General features: G+C 44.2%; 1 protein-coding gene across 1 annotated transcript in view; it reads right to left on the bottom strand.

Moving 5' to 3' along the window:
• CNTNAP1 (contactin associated protein 1) overlaps positions 1–25,106 on the bottom strand; it is a 68,479-nt gene extending 43,373 nt beyond the window's left edge. Inside the window, exons 1-4 of the mRNA XM_083147520.1 lie at positions 24,896–25,106; positions 3,035–3,136; positions 2,303–2,499; positions 1,508–1,655 (exon numbers count right to left, since the gene is read on the bottom strand). Coding sequence (XP_083003646.1) covers positions 1,508–1,655; positions 2,303–2,499; positions 3,035–3,136; positions 24,896–24,959 — 511 coding nt within the window. The 5' untranslated portion in view covers positions 24,960–25,106. The remainder of the gene's footprint in view (positions 1–1,507; positions 1,656–2,302; positions 2,500–3,034; positions 3,137–24,895) is intronic.

Raw genomic sequence — 25,106 nt, 5'->3', positions numbered from 1 at the left:
CCTCCGCATGGCTGCCAATGGATGATTTCCATAATTCGCAGCCTTGGGTGAAATCATTCGATGGTCGGAGAACATTTCTCTTGCACTCGTAGATCTGAGACATCTCTATGGTGTCTCTGATCTGCAAGCACCCTGTGCGGGAAGCAGGGAGGCAGCGGACATCAGCTGCCCACCCCCCGCACCCGTGAGCGGGACAGCGAATATGTAGTTCACCATGCCCGCTCCCACCCTGCATCTGCACATGTGCAGAAATGCACATACGCAAAATATTGGTCCTCCGTGCAAATGCAGGTACTGAGTAGATAGAATAAGGTCCTAAGTTTCCAGATAAATAATGCAAAAAAAGTTAAAAAAAATCTTAATAGCCTTAAAAATATACTCAAATAGTCAGATATATCATGTAATCCAAAGCATTGTGGACAAAACAGACAGATTTTAGTATTAATGTTCAACGAACCTTTAGGAACCTTATTATTACAGGTTCCCGACAAAAGGCTGTTTATATTTGCCATGTTTCTCCCATTATAAGAAGACTACCCTTGACATATATGTACCAGGTAGAAAAGTGTGGTCTACGGCTGCTTGCTCAATGATCTAGCTGATTCCCATTCAGTCTGAAGTGGGGAAAAATTGCAAAATGACCACGTCCACTTAAACACTGCAGACAGGTTTCAACCACTGTCAGGTCTTTCTCAAGGCTGACACTTTTCCTAGCGCTAGATGGTACAATATCATTATAGACAATTAGTGATTGACCGTCTAATTTCATTTGAGGTGGAAAGCAGGTGGCTATGGCTTCCGTTTCGCAAAACAGAATATTGTTCCGTTGAGTTTTGCCACCACTGAGGGGGAAATAAGAGGCCAGGATTTCTGTGGTTTCACATCTGAATCAGACCCATATGGATACATGCAAGTTTGCATGATGCTGCCACTAGTATGACTTAAATATGAGCACAATGCAAGGATATAATCTAACCAAAATTGATCTGATTATTTTCAACCATGCCTCCAAATATAGTAATTTTCTGACACCTATATGCAGGGGTTCCTGAGAGAGAGGGAGTAGTGAGTATTAATTACCCAGGCCCTAGCCTGTTGGAGGGGCCCAGCAGGAGCCCAGGACAGCTGCTGAGGACAAATGTCCCCATTTTGAGTGCTCAGCGTCACTTCCCTGCTCCTTACATAATCCATTTCATTGGTTTACTTTTCTAAAAGGGGTTTGTCAATGGCTTCAGTAACGGGGCCCTGTGGTGTGGCTGTCTCAACAGACCTTTCTAAGTGGTTGTATAAGTTTCCAAAGCCAGCTAGAACTGTGTTCTCTGAAGGAAGCAGTATTCAATATAAACTAAGCACCCTGCTCTTCAAAATGCACAGAATTAATGTAAGAGCTGATAATAATAAAAGTTGAAAGGAAAAAAAGATTGATCTCCCAATTACCTAACAAAATACACAATCAAAAATAATGCTAAGTAATATAAGTACATCTTCCACATTGGTTTCCACTTACTGTATTCACAACCATAAAGAGCCACCCTTAGTCCAATCTTTCCCCTGGGATTCCAGGCCACAGGAATAAAGCGAACATAGCGAGCCTTAATGGGGTAGTAGAGGCGATGCTCCGTCACTCCCGATGAATTGACATTGCCAAAGAATGTCTATTTGAGAATACATAAAAATGATCGGTATTTATAGATGTAGAAGAGGAAGCTGGCGCTACTGTAGTGCCATGAAAAAACTATTCATTTATATGTAGAGCAGTATTACAAGCAGCAGCAGGCAGCAATAACCTGGATCATGCTAGTCAAAGTAGAACATTATCTCTTGCACTCGTAGATCTGAGACATCTCTATGGTGTCTCTGATCTGCAAGCACCCTGTGCGGGAAGCAGGCAGGCAGCTGACATCAGCTGCCCACCCCCCGCACCCGTGAGCGGGACAGAGAAGAGAGTAAACAGAGGCAGGTGGGGTGGGTGGGGATTCATATATTATTCAATTACACCTTCGATATAGAATGTATGGCCAGTTGTACTACCACCAAAATGTCTGATCAAAAGGCAGTAAAATAATATCTGAATCTGACAGGGTGCAAAAGCTGATTGGCTGATGACATACATGAGAGGACACCCACCACCCAAAATAAAGAATACGGTAATCCACAGGCCATGTCAGGCAATGTTATTTATCCTAAACCCCAAATGACCAGACATCTCAGACTCTGCATTGTTACATCTGCCTTAAAGTGCCATAAATACATCATAAATACTTCTCCTTGATCACTGCAAAGTCTCCATTCTGACACATACCCAGTTACTGGCTTGCTGGAAGAATGGTTTCCAACTATCTGGCCGATCACCATACAGCAGGGTGTACTTGGTCAACCAGTCGTAATATGTATTATGTGTTCCCTGAGTGGCCACGCCCATTATTTTATATTTCCTCTTCAAGTCTATTTGAAGCCAGGGCTGTTTATCCCCAGGAGCAGGAGACCATCCGCTGCTGCCTGAAAAGTGGAGAACACATGCAAACAGATTTTTTTTACCTGAGCAGAAAGTTTATTAACAAAAAGTTATTATATGTAAGTTGCAACAATCATTCTCAAGTGAAAGTGTGGACTGCAGGGTAGACATTTCTTGGGTAGACATTTCTTGGGTTGACCGAGTGATCCATACCCCAACTTGGCAACATGCTGTGATATGTGTGTGTGTCTGTAGATACGAAAACCTCCTAGTGAGAATCCTGGGTTTGTACTTGAGCTGGCGCCTGTTTGGGTAGGCACACTCATGTGTATGACTGAGCATGTGCAATATAAGTTTTATAAAATATATAGATATTTTGGCAAGGGGGAGCAAATATTGGTAATAACAATTTTCAGTAATCTACGATGGATGCTGAATTAGTCCCTATATACATAATTTACTTATAAGTGTCTTCACATGGGCTGCAGACTGAGGTTTTTGTATCAAATGCAGCATTTGTGACAATAGCCTAAGCTCAAAACTTGTTGAATAAGAGATACAAGATGCTTATGTACTTACCGAATAGTCGTGCAAAGTTAGCAGTGTAAAAAATAGAGTATCTCGAGGATGCCTCAAATGACGTGAAGTACAAGGGGGAAACCAAGTCATTGTAGCACCACTCTGTGAGGGAAATAAGAAATACGACTTTTGTTTTAACACACACTGAAAACACAATAGATGCAGCACAAATAAAAAGTCACATTTAATATTACAAATTGTAATGATACGGTCACTAGGTCAACAAGCATTAGGTCGACATGACTGAATGTCGACATGGTTTAGGTCGACAGGTCATTAGGTCAACACAAGCATTAGGTCGACATGTGGAAGGTCGACAGTCAAAAGGTCGACATGGGGTTTTTCACTTTGAGCTGACAGGCGGTATTTCATGCCCTACCATCCACCAGGGCGTGGTGGGAGAATAAAATAGCATGCCGAGCGTAGCGAGGCACCGTGCCCGAAGAACCCGAGCCATGCCAGGGGACACAGTGCTACATATCAGTGTCCATGTTGACTGTGTCGAAATTTGGGACAAAAAAAGTGAAAAACCCCATGGCGATTGATTGACTGTCGACCTTTCCCACCTAATGCTTGCGTCGACCTAATAACCTGTCTACCTAACCCATGCCGACATGCAGTCATGTCGACTTTCCTGCATGTCAACCTTCAGTAATGTCAACCTTAATGCATGTCGACCTAATGCTTGTAGACCAAGTTGCTGTCTGTTCAATGATACATACCCCCAATTTCCTAATTTAAGCATTAGATCAATGTGGGTTTATTTGGCAGATCAGAACGCATCCATAAAATGTGCACTAAAGACTGACAGAAGTCAAAAAATGCTGTTGATTGCCATTACTTTTGCTCAAGATACAAAGGGTGACATTTTAAGATGTGAAATACACTTCACAGGTCATGTTGCTATGGGCAACCAATCAGAAGCTACTTCTTATTTATTTACCACCCTCTAGAATCTAGAGGGTGGTAAATAAATAAGAAGTAGCTTCTGATTGGTTGCCCATAGCAACATGACCTGTAAAGTGTATTTCACATCTTAGTAAATTTCACCCAAACTGTCAGTTATATTTGTATTCATCCTGTTGCTGTTCCTTTATGTCACAAACCCTGAAGCTATAGGGCACCTTGGGGAGCAAAGATGTTCAATATCCACATTCATAGGAGTTAGAAGAGACATACATAGCTGCTATTTTTACACTACACTATAGATCTCACTTTGAAGGAAAACCCCACCCAAATCTAATTCCCTCTGCACAGGTTACATCTGCCCCACCTGCAGTGCACATGGTTATGTCCATTTGAGAAGGAATTTGCCGTTGCGTGTGAACCAGAATAAGGGCCTAGGGGTAGATATATTATAGCTTCTAAACATAAAAAGTCGCTTTAGTAATTCTACCCCTAGGCCTGCACCTTTTTCTTTGCAGTCACCTGCCTCCAGCACAGCAAACCACAGCTCTACATTGTGCTCCTTACTGAGCCAGTGATGGGTGTGACAACATCATCTGACCTTTCAGTACTTTAGTGGAGGAAACCACACAGTAGTGGCATATTGCAAACCATAGCCACCGCTGTCACAATAAATAATAATACAAAAATGTTCCTTGCTTTCTGTTCCCCTTTAAGATGTGTCAGTATTAGAGCACCTGAAAGTGAAGAAAGGGTCTCTCTAAAGCAGGGCTGGGCAACACCGGCTCTCCGGATGTTGATGAACTACACATCCCAGCATGCCTTGCATCAGTTTCCGCATGGCCACGTATCAAAACTAATGCAAAGCATCCTGGGATGTGTAGTTCACTAACATCTGGAGGGCCGGTGTTGCCCAGCCCTGCTCTAAAGGGTGCCGGACGGCTCCCCGACAGTCGGGATTCCGACAGTCATTCCTCCGACGTCGGAATCCTGACTGCTCCCTCGTGGGGGTCCACGACCCCCATAGAGGGAGAATAAAATAGGTGGCAAGCGCAGCTTGCCACCGTGCCCGCAGCGTGGCGAGCGCAGCAAGCCCGCAAGGGGCTTCATTGTGCTCCCCCCGCTGTGCAGTCGGGATTCCAACGTCTGAGAAATGACTGTCGGAATCCCGACTGTCTGGGAAATATACCACACCCTCTCTAAATCAGTGGTAGCCAACTCCAGTCCTCAAGAGCTACCAACATTTGACAATTTCGAGACAGCCTAGCTGCTGCACAGGTGCACTCATTACTCACTAACACGTTTGAAAAGATCCACAGGTGGAGCTAATTACTTCACTTGTGACTCTGGGCCTTATTCTGATCGGTGTGGCCGGATCCGAATATGCGGCCAGGACCGTGCGTGCGAAACCCCGCCTTCCATACGGATCGCCAACTCCGTCCGTACGCGGTAAGAAGCTGGCCGAACGGACCGCACGTGTATATTTCATGGAATACGCCTCCTCCATCTCAGGGAACCTCCCCCATCATTCGATGGTCGCAAAAGCAGGGATCTGGGCGGGCAGCTGACATCCAGCGATGTCATATGTCCGCCCCCTACACGTGCGTCACGGCCGCATTACCATACGTACGCCCAGCGTTTGCATGGGAACGCCCATGAAACGCGGGGCGTATGCATATGGTAATGAGCCCAAATAGCCCTTCACGCCCCTCTCCACCCCCTGTTCGGAGTGTTCACATTTCATGCGGGATTTTGCCGTACGCCCCGCTCGCACATGCGCAGAGACGACCGAGTTCTCTGACCACTGCCTTAGCACGTGGACCCCCAATTAGTGTGGGACGTACCCTCACATGGCTTACTTCGCTCGCTATACTTTGAGCCAGCTGCCTCACTCCTCTACCTCTGTGCTCGGCACACTGCAACATACCACGTGCATGCATACCTCCCAACAGTCCCAATTATTGCGGGAAGGTCCCGGCCGGCAGTGTCCCGCAGCGGGCGGGGGGGGTTGTTGGGAGTCTGTCAGCTGCTGAGCAGCAGTGAATAAACGCTGTGCACATGCGCACAGCATCTATTCCCGCAGCCAGGGGGGCTGGGGGCACGGTTAGACGCTCACAGAGTCCCTAGGCCATGCCCCAATGCTGCAAAATGGGGTCGTGGTTTCACAGGAAGATGCAAGTATAGGTCACGCCCCCTTTCCGGATAGCCACGCCACCTAATTTCCCAGCGTGCGCCTTAGGCGCGTGTCTGTGTCCCTCTTCAGGGACCATCAAAGTTGGGAGGTATGTGGATGGTAAAGCATGAAAAAGTCTTAAGAATGCAAAAACTTGAGAAACTCATGTTAAGCCTTTTCATGTTAACCATTTGTTTCTGTTAACCTGTTTTCAATGTCGAGCTATTAAATGTCGACCTTTCGGCTGCGATATCTGCAGTCAAACAAGCTGCCCTTCCACTGGAAAATGACGAATATTAAGCCCACTCCATTATCCAACTCTCCCCTGTGCATAAAACACCCCCTACCTCCCTGGAAGTCATTTACAAGGGACCCTTCATTCAGCTCAGTGCCCCCTTCCACACGTTAGTATTTACCCTCCCACCACTTGTGCAGTCAAGGAGTAATTAGCAGAAGTTACTGCTCCAGGTCCTACATGTTGAATGGAAGATAGAGCACCCCCTGCCATCCGTGGGACAGGGGGCAAAGCTGCTGTTGATAGCACCCCCCACCCCTAGGAGGGGAGAATGGGTAAGGGCCCCAGTGCATTGCTTTGCCCAGGGGCCCACATTGCTGTTAAGACGGCCCTGATGAGGAGAAAAGTCTACCGAGCAGGTTGAGGGGCAGCGGTGCCACCACTGCAGAGCCAGGCCACCACTGAAAATGCCACAGGGTAGTGGACAGGGAGCATGGACGGAAGAGGACTGGAGCCCTGCTGCACATGTGAGTGAATGCACTGCAGGAACTCATTTTTATGTTAGGGGTATACTGTATAACAATATTTTGTGTGTGTGTGGGGGTGGGGGCAGACAATATTTTGGTTGGGGGGAGCAAAATTTTTAGTTACGCCACTGCCGACTCATGTATATCCCCTCTTTGCATAGTACAACTGTATCTTTATGCCAATGCCACAGCCAATGTACTTTATACAGACACTGTATAGCCAGCAGCTGCAGCGCTGTTCCACAAATGGCCACACCATCAGACATTGCATTAGCCCCATGGTGGCACAGAATGTCTGTTGGAATGTGGCTGATAGTATCAGTTCAGCTACATCTTTCAATGCAACAACATGCCCATGCATGACTGGCAGCCACACTGTCCACTCACATGAAAACTGCCTTTCTCTGAGACTAAATTAGTTCTGTGTCCCCCCTAATACACACACACATTTTAATAAATTGTTTGCTTGCATCCAAAATCGACATTGCACCCACCTCTTAATCAGGACCTTTATAATGTCCTGTCTGGACTAAAGAGCATTGCTGTGCATGGCAGCGGCTTAACTAGAACTTTTTGAGCCTCATAGCAAAATCTTAAAATGGGACCCCCTTTCCACATTATGACAAGTAGATTCCCCCTTTCCACATTACATGTAGAGCCCCTATTACACATTACTCCAGGTAGATCCCCCATTACACATTACGCAAGGTACTGTAGAGTCCATGTTATGTCAGGTAGAGCCCTTAATGCCTGGTAGAGACCCATTACACCTGGTAGAGCCCTGTTACATGATATGCCTGGTAGAGCCACCATCATAGGTTATGCCTGGTAGTGCCCTCCATTGCATGTTATGCCTTGTAGAGCCCTGACACTCGTTACACCTGGTAGAGCCCCATTACATGTTATGTCTGGTAGAGCCCCTATTACATGTTGTGCCTGGTAGAGCCCCTATTACATGTTATGCCTGGTAGAGTCCCATTACACCTGGTAGAGCTCCATTATACCTGGTAGAGCGCCGTTGCACGTTATGCTTGGTAGAGCCCTTGGTACACATTATGTCGGGTAGAGCCTCTGTTACACATGGTGCCAGTCAGAGCCCCCATCACACGTGACTCCAGGTAGATCCCCTGATAACCATGTAATAAAGGACAGAAGGAGGGGGAGAGAGAGGGAGGGAAAAGAGAGATGGAGACTGAGAGATGGGGGAGGGGCAACTACTACCTAACTCCAACTGCTGCAAAATACTATGATGGGGGCAGGCAATTCTCAGCATTAGGCTTCGCCCCTTAAATACCTGACTGCAGCTTTGGAGGATGGGCTGGTGGAGGGTATGATATAAGGCAGACGGGCATGAAGCAGAGCTGCAGGACAGCAGGGCAGCCTATGACTGGATGCATGGGGAGCAGCAGGCCCCCGGATCAGCCTGGGCCCCATAGCATATGTTTTTCTGTCTGGGTGACACCTACCACTATCTCTCATTTGCTATTCTATGTCCCAAAGACAGATGCCAGACAGCAGAATAAGGGTCTGTGTGAATACCCCAGACTTCCTATGTCTTTAAGAGGTGCACCTATAAATTTGAACTCCACTGAAAAGAGTTCATAGGACGGAGGGATACAACTCTCACCCAGTATCTGATGTTTTTTACATGATACTGGAAAGCAGAATGGACCCAGCATAAGAGAAAGTGCACCACTATTCTGCTTGTCAGCGAGATTGTAACATTGTGTTATAATACCTCAGCTAGAGGTTGATTTATTTAGCAACATTGTTTGAATTGTTTTGAACATTCAGTAAGAACTTTTCTATGATTAACAGTGCTGAGACTCAAGCCCCAGACTAGATATGTAAAGATTGTGTATTAACAATAAATTTCTATACAAGAGTCAGACAAAGGGAGTGTCTATTTGGGAGAAAGCAGTGGTAACCCTGAATATTTGTACAGGGTATCACATAAATGTTGTGACATTGTTTTATTAATTTTGATTAATTAAAACCTTAATTTCGCGAAACTGGCAACCATTAAGGATCAAGAATCTATTATAGATTTAATCAAATTGATTCAGTAATAACTGGGTAAATATTGTATCTATTGGTCATTTAAGACTATCATTTGTCTTACATGATAGAGCACATTGTATTTTAAGGCATACCAAATAAAAGTTCATTCTTAATTGTTATATATACACACTAATTGACAATAAATGAGTGCCCCAAAAAGACTTAATCAGCCTTTACTTGCATCCCTGTTGCAAGGTCCCCACATCCCCCATAGCATGCACCCACTGAAGCATCAGTATTTCCGCTACTGATGCCTGGTTATAATGATGCCTGGTCTCATATATAATGAACCTTGACATGATCACTGGACAGGTCATCTAAAAACATCCACATGAAAACTAGATAGGTGGCACCTACTAAATGAAGTTAGGATTCAGGCCAACCTCACAAAATAGGTATAGAAGGTAGTACTCGGTCCGATACTGAGTTGATCGTTAATGTGCGAATCTGCAATCCTATCAAATGAATGACTGCAAATGCATACAGATCACAGCATGCATGCACAAGCCAAAATAGCAACAGCAATAGCAAAAATATCTAATTACGATCCGTTCGAAATTTGATGGAAAGGAACTTGCTGTGGGAGAGAGGGGGGGGGGGTGTGACATCAGTGCTGGCCTTGATCAGCTTGTATCTGTTGCAGATTTGTGGAAGGGTCAGACTTATTCATATTTGCACAGACTGGGAAAATCGTTTGATGATAAGTTCATTGTGTATGGACCGTTCTTGCCTTCCCCACGGAATGGTCAAGAGGCTCCCAAAAATCAGGTCCGCCTCCCAGCCCTCTGGAAAGGTGGATGAGTACCCTACATCTTCTAGAAACCCCAAAACCTCCCCCTCACCACTCCACATTACCCTCAAGCACTGAGTTTAATGTCTGCGTTTGTGGCAGTTCGGGGAGGGGGTGGGACAAAAATGATTCAAATCACATATTTTTTGTGTCATCTTAACCCCCTCTCTGTATAGCCACAAATTGCAACATTTAACCTTTATCAGTACCATGACGGGACAATGTGACATCACCACCAGGTATCTGTATATAGAGATTTTTGTATAATTATGCACTCATTTCCATTTTTAAACAAAACAGCTACATGCCAAATTCACTAAATGAAAATACACCAAGCTGAGGGAAAGCATAAATGTAACACATTCACAAACTACAGTATCAATAATAAAGCCAGTTCAGATTGTCCATTCAGCAATAACAGATGTTTTGAAGCTGGTGGAAATCTCTTTGATAATTGCAGTTATGCTTGATCCGAGTTAATCTTTATCCAAGACTCCCCCCACTGACATCTGTCTTGCTGCCCCCTCACTTTCTGTCTTCTCTGCTTTCTCACTACCAGATTGATATGAATTATTCCACTGAGAAGTGCTTGCTTTCTAGGTTTCCATAACACATGAACAAGATTCAATAGAACCTGCTCACACTGGACTAGATAGAATGCAATGAAACCTTAACATAAATTAAGAATTGCAGGACTTTTCCTCTTTGTCATTTGAACTGTGCAAACTACAGGGTAGGTAGCTGGCAATTATCTTCCAGTTTTATATTGATTGCATCATGCTTAGCATTACCAAATGATGTGAAAAGCATATAACATTGGTGAGTCTCCAGAAGCATTTTACTAAATATTTTACTAAAAGATTACCACTTGGAAAACAACAATATTTCAAAATGGGATAAATACAGAATTTCATGAAAAATGGACAGAATAGATGTTCCAAGACCATGAGGGGTGATTATCAGACATTAAATTATGCATAAACCCCTATTATCACATGACTAAGCGTTCTTATTATCCCTTATATCATCGGTTGTCCGTAAAATAATAAAATAATTAAATCTCTTTTTTCTCAATACAACTGCTATCAATATATACAGGTTTAGGATGCCGAGTTACGCATGCACAGCAGGCAAACTGGAAGGAATCCAGTTGGATCCCTCAGAGCAGGGACAGTGCAATACAAGTCTATAGTCTTTTATAGGGCAACACCAATCTGAAGATGGTGCAACACCAATCTGAAGATGGTGTTGGCAGCCACATCCAAGCCCATGAAGGTATCGCATTCTGGGCTTGGTGCATATGTGGAGCGCTGCCAAACTCCTGAAAACTGCATTTTAGGAGGTTTGTTCCTTATTTTCTATTGATGTTATATTAATATATTTATGTCTAGTATTTATTATGACATCAGTTATTATTAGCACTCCTTGTTGGGAAAATTATTGTGTATAGGATATATAGATATGTATAAGGTATAGAATTTATTTGCAAATCACATTTTCAAATTTTTTGGTGTTTTACCATCTCTTGGGGTTCTTTTGGATTTACCCCATATTTAGGAGCTGCTAATACACTATGGGGCTCATTTATCAATGAGTGATAAAACTTACTGTGGATGACAAAACTCATTGTGTATGATTTGTTCTCCAACAAATCAGCTCCTGTCATGTGTTCAGCTCCTGTCGTGCTTGAAAAATTGCTGATTGGCTGGAGCACCATTTATCCTATGCCATCAACTTGTTGAGAAATGGGTCCTATGTATTTACAATAAAATTATTGACATTGCATATTTAAAAGTTTCCTGTATAGTTGTTCTCTTAATTGGACCTAGAATCAAGAAATCAAGAATTGGATCAAGAATTTCTCAACAGAAAAATACAGCAATCAGCATTACTACACATATATTTACTGAAGTTTTAGAATAATCTTCATATTTCAAATTATTAGCACAGTAGATTCCCCAAAGATTCCGTGTGACAGTGAATCACAGATATGATTTTGTAACTGTAATACCAGGACTAACTCATTGATACTCATTAACATTCTGCTCCCCCCACCACAGCATGACACATATCATGTCAACACACCGAGTGTCAACCTGCACTGCTTGTTCCTGGACAACATCAAGGTTATAACTCACTATTTTGGTCATGGATATTCCGGGTGATTTGGCAGGTGTGAGCAACACTTCCATGAACAGAGGCATACTGAACAGGGATACCAACACACAATTTAGGCAACTTTACATAGCTAAACTATCAGTATACAATTAACACACACCTACACCTTGGCCACACCATAATTAACCCAGCCATGCCCCACATGGCCATTCCTCAAAACCTGTGAGTCCCGTGGGCATCAAATTCAAGTACGCAGTGATACACCTCTTGAAATATGCCTGTAGCTTGCACATATAACTTAATCTTTTGTTGGATACATTTTATGTTATAGGTTTTTATATGTAAAATGTGTCAAACTCTACGTTATATCATAAGAATTGAACCTAAACCTAAAGGATTCTATGGGCAGTATTCAATGCCAATTTTCGGCATTTGCAGCGAATCCTGTTTAGGATTCGCTGCACATTTGCCGCATTCTTGAGGGCTGCAGCATCCTCTGCCAGCCCTCCCTGTCGCCCTATTCAACGCCACAGGGGCTCACTGCCCTTGACGGCGAATGTCGCAGACAGCCGGGGGTCCGCGGCAGGCAAGGAGATGGAAGTCTCCCTGCCTGCACCCAAAGTGTCCCCCGGGGACATGGGCAGCAGAAGCTGCCCCCCCGGAACGCTGGCAGGGGACACGGGTAGGGAGCCGCTGCACTGCTCCCGCTAGTGCATATGTAATGAGCGGGAGCAGTGTGAAGTGAATATATGAATATGTAATGAGCGGCTCCCTGCACCCTGCTAGCTGTTATGTGTAAAAAAAATATATTAATTTTCTTATATATAGTCATGTGCAGCACGCACATGAATAAAAATAGCATGCCCCTTCACAGGCAAAAATTACAGATTTTTTGACACCAAATAAAAAAAAAAAAAAAAAACCCTATATTTTTAAAGATAACATTCCAGTTCACCTTAAAAAGATGGCGATTGCACACTACACGGTGAAGCACAGTGAAAATCACACTGACAGCAATTCGCCATCCTAGCATTGAATACACTCACGGCAAATCACAGTGAAAAACCCATTGGAAAACAGCAGCGAATTGCGGCGACTAACAGGCGGCGAATTCACTGTTTGCCGTCTGCGAATTTTGAGCATTGAATAGGGCGAATCACTTTTTCAGTCAAAAGATACGCCGTGGAGCATGAAAATAGCACACATTCGCCGTAAAAAAGCGGCAAATCAGCGGCATTGAATACTGCCCAATGCCTGCTCCGTAGCATTTTCATATCTTCATTTTGTGTTTCAGCAGTGTTCTGTGTGTCTGCGTGCGGCTGCTAATTAGGTCAACTGCTGTCAATTCCCAACAGCCTCCAGGCTTATTTTTGGCCTCCTAACACATCTGCAGCTGCCGGTGCATACATGACATAGCCTTGCCTGTTGCTGGTACTTTATTGAACTTTGTTTTTGTACTTCTCTGTGACTATATATTTTTGTTACCATTATTGTTAATAGGGCTTACACACTGGGCGATTTCAGGGCATTTTGTAAGCGATCTGACATAATTTGTCAAGATCACTTAGAAAATACCCTTACATGGCTCCGTGTGTAGGGGTCATTGTGATAGAAATGCACGGCCCGTGCATTTTATGGGCGTTCCCATGAGAACGCTGGGTGTTCTTATGCTAATGAGACCGTGACGCTCACGGGAGGGGGGGGGGAGCCGACATCACCGGATGTCAGCTGCCCGCCCATTTCCTCCCCAGCGTGCATGCATATGTACGGTTGCTCAGAGCTACCTTACATATGCATGCACCTTCCGGTGACCATCAAAAGATGTGGGAGGTTCCCCCTGCCCTGCGGATGGTTGTTACTGTGTAACATTCATTCGCAAGCCCCTGCGAGCAAGTCACCCTTGCAAGGCAGGGTTTGGTGGGCTCGCAAGGCTGCAAATCCGCAGCCTTATGAATCAACCAGATTCACCCCAATGTGTGTGTGTTATGTTTTACCCTGTGTGCTGGGTTGTGTGTTACGTGCAACTGCATTCAAATGTTTAATTAGGAGTTCCTTCTTCCCTGGCTGCACTGATTGGTGGATCTCCCTGTTAAAAGCACTGCCAGGTCAGAGCCTCACTGCAGGTTATAGTTTATGCCTGGCAAATATATAATGCTAGTCATTGTATATTCATGTATGTTCAGCTATTTAATCAATATTAACCATAACTAGCTATTACTAGCTAACTATAATCAAGCACTTATTGTTATGTAACTATTTATTTTACAACATAAGTGGTGTTTTATTTTCAACTAATTTCCCAGAATAAACACATAAGCATCCAAAACTGATCACAAGATTAATTCTTTTTTGCCAATGGTAATGGTAGAAATGAATTAATAATGGTACTAGGGGCCCCAGATTGAAGGTCAGTCCCGGGCCCCGCGATTCCTAGTGGCGGCCCGGTCCACTCCCTGGCTGTTATTAATCTGAACATAGCCCTCTGAGGCCTTGCTCTCACAGAATTGAGAGATGTGGTAATGTGCTAGTTAATAAATAATGATTTCTATAAGAACTGGAAGCCAGACTACTTCTTGCATCAGATTATCAGAAGCAACCTGGAAATAGGTATTCCACACTTGGTGTAAGCTGCTGATCAGCTACAAGGGCCCGATTCAGACCCGATCTTGGGCTGTGAATCTTCGGAGCCTAGTGATCTGGTAAACACTGCCCTGCCAGGGGCCCCTCCCCCAACCCTGTGCATGGCTGCAAATGTGTTCGCAGATAAGAACACAGGGGGAAAAGCATCGTAAACATTGAACAGCAAATGGTTTTCCCCAATGTTCGCAGCACCTGAGTAAGTCTAGACTTACTCGCCGCTGCGACAGCCATGGGGAGATGGAGGCTGCTGGTGACATCCCAAAGGCCAGGCAATGTCTGCATTTTCTGGGGCACTCCCTGAAAATGCACCCAAACACAAATGGCCACTGGTTGTCAATCCCTTGCAAACGACTAATGAGCCATTACTTTTTTGTTCGCAGAAACACCCCGCATGTACACTGCGGTCATTCAATAAATGGCTTGGGCTGCAAATTCGCAGCCCAGTGCTCGGGTCTGAATCAGGCCCCAAGTGCCTGTCCTGTGGATACTCTGTCGGTTTGCCATATTCTCTGCCTGCCAGAAGGCTAGCCCTTTCTTCTGAAACTCTGTCTTGTTACAGTCTTTCCTAACCTTTTATTTGCCTCCTCAGTGTTATTACCTAGTACTGAACCTGCAAGATTTTTACCTACTGCACTGTGCTCATATTTCACCTCACAGGGCCTCCTCTGCCGTTACTGAGATCCTGACCCAGTCCCTGGTATCCCCCTCCATGCCCTAGTACCATGAGAGTGGGTGGTAGATTTGGAACTATTGTTTGTCCTAAAGTGAATCTCCTTTTCAAATGTTGGGAGGTATGAGAGAAATATATCTTTTGCATATGTCATGTAAAGGTGACCATACACGAGTGCGATTTGCGCCCTTTTCATCCAATTCTGATGGATCGGGCTGATAAATCTGATGAAAAGTGTCAAATCTCATGTGTTTCCGATCCATTTCCGATCCGAGCCGGAGATCGCAAGGGATTCTGCAGCCCTTGCTGGGATCGCATATGATAGATTGTATGCAAAATGACCACATACAATGTATCGTATGCGATTCTGCCAACCCAAGAAGCTGCAAGGCAGTCCAAGGGGAATCTTATGCGGCTACTACCTCAGAGAAATTGCATGAGTGTATAGGGTCCTTAAAGGTTCAACTATGGTGTGAACTATAAAAACTCCAATGTAATATTGGAGACATAACACCAAACCTGCGGTTTCTCCAAAACTATACAATTACAAAGCAACATTATATAACTTAAATGTATTTCTCTGTAAAATTCAGTAGCTAAAATGGATATCAGATGATTGTGCATAATGATCTGCAGTTTCCTTTGCTTTGGCAGAATAAAATGAGAGTTCTCCACTCTACATCTGCCTGCCTTTGGCAGCATAGCAAAATAAAACAGACACAGTAAAAGAGAGAAAAAGCACAAGAGAACATATAGTTATAAATAGCACATAAAACACCTCCTTCATTAAAGGAATATTATCAACAAAATAATATAAAAAACACAACACAGATAATATCAACCAGCACTATGAGAGAAAAAAAAAATTCCATGCGTGGGAGAAGGGCGCATTGAGGTTGATTCTAATTACAGTAGGGTGCTACTGTGACGCAATTAGTGTCTTTTGCTGTATTAGTGACAGCGACTTTATGCTTATTCTAGTATTAGTATCACCTTCCACTGGTGTGCAGCTGAATGTGGAAGAATGCCCATTTTTATTGAAATTCATGCCACTCACAGCCAAATAGAGGCCTGCTCCCACCAGCTCACTTTTGTTCCGCTGCTTGCAATGGCTTTGCTGTATGTACAGCATGTACATACAGCATGGAAATTTCCTGACATAGATCAGGCCACTAAGTTTATTTTATTTAACTTCTCCGATGCCTGCATAGAGATGAGGACCAACCCAGGGCCGGCGCCACCACTAGGCAAATCTAGGCATTTGCCTAGGGCGCCGGCCACTGGAGGGCGGCATTTTGCCCCCCCCCGTGCCGCGGGGGTACCTGTCCTGCGGCGCTGTGTATTTAAAGCTGGTGGCGGAGGCAGCGAGGGGTCCCTGCAGTCAATTAGAAATAACAAGCGCTATCCGCCGGGCTATGCGGAAGCGCTTCTGTTGTGAAAACACTAGCAGCACGGCGCACGCTGATCTCAGCCAATCAGCGTGCGGCCAGTGTTTTCACAACAGAAGCGCTTCCGCATAGCCCGGCGGATAGCGCTCGTTATTTCTAATTGACTGCAGGGACCCCTCACTGCCTCCGCTGCCAGCTTTAAATACACAGCGCCGCAGGACAGGTACCCCCCTCCCCCGGCACTGGACAGCGCCGCAGGACAGGTAACCTCCCCTCCCCCGGCACCGGGGCGCCCCCACCCCGACTCGCCTGGGGCGCTCCGTTGCCTTGCACCGGCCCTGGACCAACCTGTGCAAGAGTAGGCAAGTTTATTTTTTTCTCTACCATGTAGAAGGATTCTACTGAAGAAGAGGACTGAATGTGCCAGGAACAAAGTGAGTATATGTGTGTATTCTATGTATTAAAGTTTTACTGTCCAAGGAGTAATTTAATCCTCCTGTTAAAGACAATGTTATTTTAAACCAACTGCAGTCAATGCTGCATGTACCAGCCAGGGGTGCTGGGGATAGGAACTGCTGGGTCCAGGGCCCTAGATTTTTTGATGCCACCCTAATCCTGATGTGTAGCCAGCTTTAATCTTTCTTCATGTTAAATCTTCCTAACTTGTAAAGTTTTGCTAAGATTTAACAATGGCTTTACTCCAAACGTAAAAACATAATATGTGAACTACAGTATATTTTATAAGAATAACTAGCTATCCCTGAAGCTGCATTGGTTTTTGAAAATGGCTTTTTATCATTCATCGTTGCTTAGAAATCCAATGTAGGAAAACGGCAAGGTTATATACTTTAAGAAATGAATAAGAAATATAGTATAGTCATCCTGTCTGGCAGTATGCACGTGACCTAGAGTGAACACTCAGCAGATTGCATTCTGCTTACTCAGGGTAGAGATGTTACAGGGACCTTGCTGGCATTAGCTATACTGTTCTTCCAGGAGAAATGGCACATACTCTCCTTAATGAAATCCAATATCCATAAACAAGACTGCATGCTCTGCAATTTGGTGAGTGGTATCCCTCTGCATCCTGATACAAAGTACATGTACATATTATTAAATAATTCACCAGAGACACCTGCTTATGATGCATACACAGTCACACCTACTTTATTTCAACCCCTTTGAGAATAATGAACCAACTCCAATGGGCAGGCATCGGTCACATGGCATTTGCATTCTCATCATCGTGCCGCATTTTACAGCAAGGAAGGGTGTGGGCTAGAATAACATACACCCACTTGATTCCACAAGTATGTTATGTATGCCGGCAGCATCCAATCACCTTACTTCCTACAAGTCTAGAATCACATGATGACAGTAGTAGTATCTTGCTAAACTTAAGAAAGTTGAGATATATGCATTTCCCTTCTTAATGGTAAAGTGTCATTGCAAATAAAATAAATGTTTTGCATATACTAGTTGCCTAGATCTCAAAGAGGTATTTAGTTAATTAAGTTTAAAGATGATTAAATATACTTGTTTAACATGCAAATATTGAATTACTATGTAGACCAAAAAACAATGTAGAAACATATGCATACTGTACACAACATAGTGCAACATTTATTTTGGAGTAGGTTCTCGCTTTTCCATACCTGCCAATTGTAACATTACCAAGAAGATTTTCAACCTGAGTGGCATATCATAGTATCGTGCTGTGTGAGCTTTAGAACTTTAAACATGACTGTAAAGCATCATGTTTAAACTTCTAATTAGAACAACTAGAATACTTTAACCCTTTCTGTGGTGGCTTTTCACGGGGCAGGACAAACCTACAAGAGCAGGTTTGTCTTGCCCCAGAAACACTCACCACAGAAGGTGCACCGCTGCAGCCACTGCCTTCCGCAACAGCCCCTGCTCCCCTGGGGCTGCTGGTTCTGGCGGGGCCTGGCATCAGCGCGGGGCAGCCGCAGAGGTAAGCACCAGGGGGAGGGCGTGCTTGGGTGTTTGTGTGTACAGGCACACGAACGCTCGAGGGCTCCCAGGCGGTCTTGAACTTTTGGAGTGGGGCCTGGCATCAGCAGCCGCAGGAAAGCCCCGGTGATCCGGCATATGATCACCAGGGAGACCGATGTGAGGGATGTGTGTGCGCCAGTGGTGCACAGCTGGAGGCACCACTGGCACACATCTACTAATCAATGGCATGCCCGGAAATTTATTGGGAGAGCCCGCTTCTGCAGCGCAGTTCAGCCCGAGAAATTTCCGGGCATGCCACCGAAGAGGTTAAATCACATTACTACCAATGTTCAACATTTTTCTATTCACATTGTAAGAGTCGAAGCTGCGACTATCAACAACTTATCAAATCAGTGGTAGAACTTGTAGGTGGTGAGTCCAGGTGCGAAAATATACTATCATTTGGGCCCCCCTCCTCCACCCCAACCCGAGTTCACAATATACAGCATGGTAGTGGGTACCAGGGAGAGGCAGAATGTGAAAAGGAGAGGCAGGGGGAGGCAGAGTGTGACATGGAAAAATAATGGGTGACAGGAAGAGGGTGATAGGGGTAGTAGTGGGCCCCTTAGTCCTCAGGGTCCCAATGCACTGAACTAACTGCACCAATAGTAGTTCTGCCTCTTTAACAAATCCTGTCCTCTTAACAGTCGGATCCACAAAACCACTAGGTTGTATTCCAGCACTGCAATTTCTTCCCTACTTGGCTTGTTTCCGCTACAAATAAAAGACTCAAATCAGTCATCATGCAGCTTCCCTCCACCGAACCCTCACAACCCACTGAAACCCTCCTCGGTCTACCCACTTATAAAGCACAGACTGAGAGGGACCCAATGACACAATTCTGTCTGAATCTCTTCATTGTTTCCACGCCCCTCGCCATACTTCACCTGTTTTTACTGTGCTGTATTCCCGGGTGGAGTCACAATTATGTCATCATTCAACCACTTTCCCATTGGCCACAATCCCTATATGTGACCAGGTTTCCTCCTCCTGCAGGAAGGGGAAGTACTGTTGGGAAATATTTCTAGGGATCATAGAACCAATGTTAGTTTAAATGTTGGAAGTTTATTTATTGATATATTTTATGGATAAAAGGGCTATGTCCAATTCTTAAACTGAATATTTCAGTTTTATCTAAATGTAACCTAACAACTTCATCCACTTGCCTCTTCAATTATATCCAAGTACTTCAACCTTCAGGGCTATTTACAATGTATGGGCTATACTATTTTCTATCACCAATTATTGCAGAAATAGAAAATCTTTGCTCATTCTAAAATGTTGCTGTAGCAGCTGAGTAATACCCCAGCTCCTCATCAATACTGGCTGGTAGCAGTAGAAGGCATCTTACAGCTTTACTAGTGAGTTCAGAATGCATCTACTGGAATTCTAGTTCCACTTAAAAAAAAAAAAAGATAAAACATCAAAATCAAAACAGCAAACCAAAAAATAAAAAACATAAAAATGATTTCGACACATTTATCTTAAAATAAAAATCTATGTTGCCAAAAATCCTGAGATGGTGACAACATTGAATAATAAAGTATTTAACAAAACGCACTATCTATCACTAGTCTGAGAACATTAATTAATAGGGTAAAGCCTCATGTAGGGTAAATGGGTTTCCTCTCTGCAGTAAATAGTTGAAATTTTATTGTTTAGGGCCATTAACAAAAATCCATCAGGACAGGCCCACTGATCCTTAATCATTTGTCACCATGGCTACCTCCCATCTTGGCAATGCTTAAACACTACATACAAAATTATTTGAATGGCCCCACAGCACAACTTTATTGTGAAGACTAGTATAATGGTAAGGTAAGGACCCAGGACTTTGGACCCAGATGGACCCTTTCACACACACAAATGGGCCTGACTTAAGTAATGCCCCTTTCAGACCGCACTTTTAAAACGGTAAATTGCCGTTTTTTTACCGTTTTAAAACGGTAATGTGTGCGGTCTGAAAGGTCCAGTCCCACTTAACCGGTTAGAAAATGCCGTTTTTTCTAACCGGTTAAAATGCAGGGTCCTACCCGTTTCTGAACCGGTATTTTAGCGCAAAAATCGGCTCAGAAACGGTATTTAGGACCCAGCCAATGAGCTGGGTCCTAAATTCAGCACAGTGAATACTTAATGAGCGCTCATTAAGTATTCACAGCACTGGAGCCCCCCCCGCGCGTGTCGACACCCCCCGCGCGCGTGTCGACGCCCCCCCGCGCGTGTCGACGGCCCCCCCGCGTGTCGACCCCCCCCGCGCGTGTCGGCGCCCCCCCCCCCCCGTGTCGACTTACCCCGTGCCGGTATCTCCGTTGTGGTTCCCGGCACTGCAGCTCAGTATGCTCGGAAAGCACTTATGAAAAAAGTGTCTTTCAGAAAATGGCTGCCCCCCATACGGAAGACAGTTTTTTTAAACAGGGTTTCCTATGGGGCAGCCATTTTCTGGAAGACACTTTTTTCATAAGTGCTTTCCGAGCATACTGAGCTGCAGTCCACAACGGAGGTACCGGCACGGGGTAAGTCGACACGGGGGGGGGGCGCCGACACGCGGGGTGGGGGGGGCGTCGACACGCGCGGGGGGCGTCGACATGCGCGGGGGGCGTCGACATGCGCGGGGGGCGTCGACATGCTCTCGGTCGACACGCGAGGGGGGGGGGGAGCTGCACGGAGGGGAGGGCTGAAGGCTGCACTGGCTTTGACCCTGTATTTGGAAAGTTTCCAAAAACGGGTCTGCCAGTGTCAAAAAATCGGCACTTAAACGGTAATATACCGTTTAAGTGCTGCGGTGTGAAAGGGGTTTTATCTGGCAGACCCGTTTTTGGAAACGTTTCCAAATACAGGGTCAAAGCCAGTTATGCGGTCTGAAAGCAGCATTAGATTGTCGGGAGAAATCCCTGGTTCAAATGCTTGCCCTGGTAATATAATCTCTTGTGTAAAAGGGGTTCTCATCTGGAACGTTCCAAAAGCCAGGTGAAAGCGGTGTCAAATTCATGGCTTCTGTCTGAAAGGGATATATGACAGATGTAAGCATACTTTCATAATATTCTAAATTAAGAAAGCCTACTTGCCTTTTAGTTAAAGTGTATCTGCAACTAATAATTTGTGCAAATGCATTTTCTCCTATTGTTAAGAAAAATATTGTTATTTCTTTTATGTTACATTAAGGAAAGAAGAGTTAAAGGGGGGAATTCAATTGTTTTCACCATTCTATCTTACCATCATAAGAGACTGGAGATTGAGGGGAGATATTTAATTGATGCTGCCAATCGCACTGATCACGCTCATTATGGATGGATTTAGCCACATAAATCAGTTATACCTGACTAAACAAATGGGTTTTAGATCTAGTTAGAGCTCTCAAATGGTAAACTTATTGCACATTTCAGTTCGCTGAAATGCTAGTGCCAGCAACTAAGCAACAATTGAATAGCTTTGGAGCGCAGGAGAGACAGCTGCTGATGCTAACAATTGAATATTCCTAAACTGTCCAGTTTATTTGTACCAATAGAGATAAATAATTTTGAAACAAGCAGCAACAACATTGAATCAATGTTTAAGAAAAAAAATGATAATCTATTACTGGCACTTCATCAGTGATATTGCTGAAAGACAAATTACATTGACATACTGTAGTGTGTAAAACACAAGCGTATTTGACATGGGTCTGTTCCTGTACCTGTCCTTTGGGGCACTGTGTGGCCTTACCAAGATGCTTAATATATGTTGAATGCATTAAGACTAAAAGATGTTCAGAGAAAGGCAGCACAAACACAACACACAACTACGCTAGTAATTAGGTTACGGTACATTTTCAGAACCATTTACAGTTGTGGTACAAGAAATATACATGAAATTAACACCAGTAGGTACAAGACCTAATCATAACTTAGTAATTAAGAAAAGTAGAGGTAATGGGGGAAATTTACTAAAGGAAATTTGTAAAAAATAGGTGTATTTGTATTTAGAAATACACTTATTTTTTACATTTACTATTTTTTACATTTACTATCCCGAAAATACGGCAATTCCTATTCGTATTGATAGCACATCAATACGAATAGGAATTGCCGTATTTTCGGGATAGTAAATGTCAAAAATAAGTGTATTTCTAAATACAAATACTGTACACCTATTTTTTTTACAAATTTCCTTTAGTAAATTTCCCCCAATAGATCAGAGTGTTTTGTTTTTTCACTTTGAATTCTTACAAGTCACATGAAATCCCCAGATCAGAAGTAGATTGGGTAGAAACTATTTTAATAGAACAGAAAAGAAACGTATGCACATTTATAAATTGGGACACCTAAATTATATACTGTACAAGGTACTTATGTATTAGCAGGGCGCCCAATTAGCATACGTACGCTAGCGTAGGGAAATCGCATCGCATGGCCCGTTTTAGTGCCGTGCGATGCAATGCGATTTTCCTATGCAATTTATTCACTGCTCTGTTGGCCCTGGCGGATCGCATCGCACCTCCCGCAAAATCGCCTGCCATCGATGCCATTACATTAGCTATACACTTGTATGACATGCAATGAGGTTTTCGGCACCCCCCCCCCCACTATCCACGCCACCCTGAAGCGTGGTGAGCGCTGCGAGCCCTGCGAGGGGCGGCGGAACGCGTCCTCCTGACCTTTTCATGCCCCCACTATCCACGTCGGCGTGGAGTTGATTTTATATAGTGTGGCGAGCGCAGCGAGACACCAAGCCCGAAGCGAGGGGACGCGGATTACTTTACATGTATTCCGCGTCCCCTCGCCGCGCAATATAAAATCATCTCCACGCCGACGTGGATAGTGGGGGTATGAAAAGGTGGGGAGGACACGTTACGCTGCGCTCGCCATGCTTCGGGGTGACGTGGATAGTGGGGGGGGGGGGGGGGGGGCGAAAACCTCATTGCGTGTCATACAAGTGTATAGCTAATGTAATGGCATCGCACCCTATAAAATCGCATGCGATTTTGCGGGAGGTGCGATTCCATGCGATGCAATCCATGCAATGCGATCCGCCGGGGCCAAGAGAGCACTGAATAAATTACATAGGAAAATCGCATTGCATCGCATCGCACGGCACTAAAACGGTCCATGCGATGCTATTTTCTTACTTACGCGGGCGCCTTGCTAATGCATAAGTACCCTGTACAATGAATGGAGTTCTTTTTAACCTTAGTAATTTATGTGTGAAGTCCAAAATACATATTTATTTCCTTCAGTATAATTATCTTCAGGTAATCAAAGTCTTTCCATGATTTGACTGCGCTAGGGTGTTGAGTTTCCCAAAAATGCTGCATTAATAATTGCCTCACACCTATCAAAGGACAAACCAGTTCTCCTCACTGCTTTTCTCTAGAATGATCTTGCAGAATTCTGTACTGAGCATCTTCAATAAAGCAATCCTGTGTCCTTCATCCTGTGAATGACACTCCTCAGACTTCTTTCTGAACAGGCAGACAGGAAGGTTGTATAGAATGGTAAGTTATCATACCCACCAAACGCCTAACAAAAGTATTCAATACCTAATTACGCTACCATCCTGAAAGACAGGGGTGGGGACGCAAGGGCCGGGTGGAGAAGGACTGCAGTGAGGTCATTTGGACAAAAGTTCTGCATTAAGATCCATTAACCCCTTCTGAGTAGATGTTTTAACACCCCCACCCCCCTCATATATTTAAAAGAGCATTGTGGCATTGTGTAAGACTTTTGATAGTGAATGGGTTAACCTTCCATACAAAATATTTTTTATCCTAAATCCACAGCAAAACTGTAATATTCACACTTAAAATTAATTACTTGTACTGATAACTGAAATCAGCACCTGTGCTAGTTGCTTAGCAATATATATGTTTTTGCAAAGACATCTTTAAATGAATATTGAGAATTGTTGCGTGATTACTGTAATTCTTGGACTGAACCCAACAAAAAAAAACACCCACAGATAAACCACGACTGCGGAGCTGGCTCCATACACTGCAGTGGGACACCTCCTAACCCTTCAGATACTGTGCTTTCTTAAATCAGAATAATTACTGCATTCATACTGGACATTTGTTTCTGCTATTTGAGTGAATATACTTTAAAGTCTTATGATTGGATGTTCTGCAAATACCAGCCTGCAGATAAAGAGGCTGGCAGCATGCTCTAGTAGGAAAGGAATGACCAAGGCAGGATGGTGCATAGGATAAGCACTGCAATGCAGGGCAGAGTTTTTGTGTGCCTGCATGGGCTCTAAGCACTGCATTGCAGATAACAACTTTATAAAACCACCAACCTTGCTCTTTCTGCAGGATAACAAAAAAAAAAAAAGAGATTTCAAAAGTCATCATATTTTTTCATCTTACCTGCAAGGGTTAAATGTCCCTTTTGGAGCACAGCAGCCCAAGTGAGCAGCAATATGGGATACATGATCTCCTTTTGAAGATTGCAGTTTTAGACCGTTGCTGGTCCAGGGACTTCTAAAGATGCATGAAGCTGGGACACGAGGTAGGATCAGCTTCCTACATACAGCAGCATAGTAGCAGTGCAGAGCGCAGAGTGCTTAGTCTATCATTC

Source organism: Crinia signifera, chromosome 6, assembly GCF_055691185.1.
Source record: "Crinia signifera chromosome 6, ASM5569118v1, whole genome shotgun sequence".
Lineage (NCBI taxonomy): Eukaryota > Metazoa > Chordata > Amphibia > Anura > Myobatrachidae > Crinia > Crinia signifera.
Note: the sequence above shows the minus strand (reverse complement) of the source record. Positions and strands in the feature narration are given on the sequence as shown.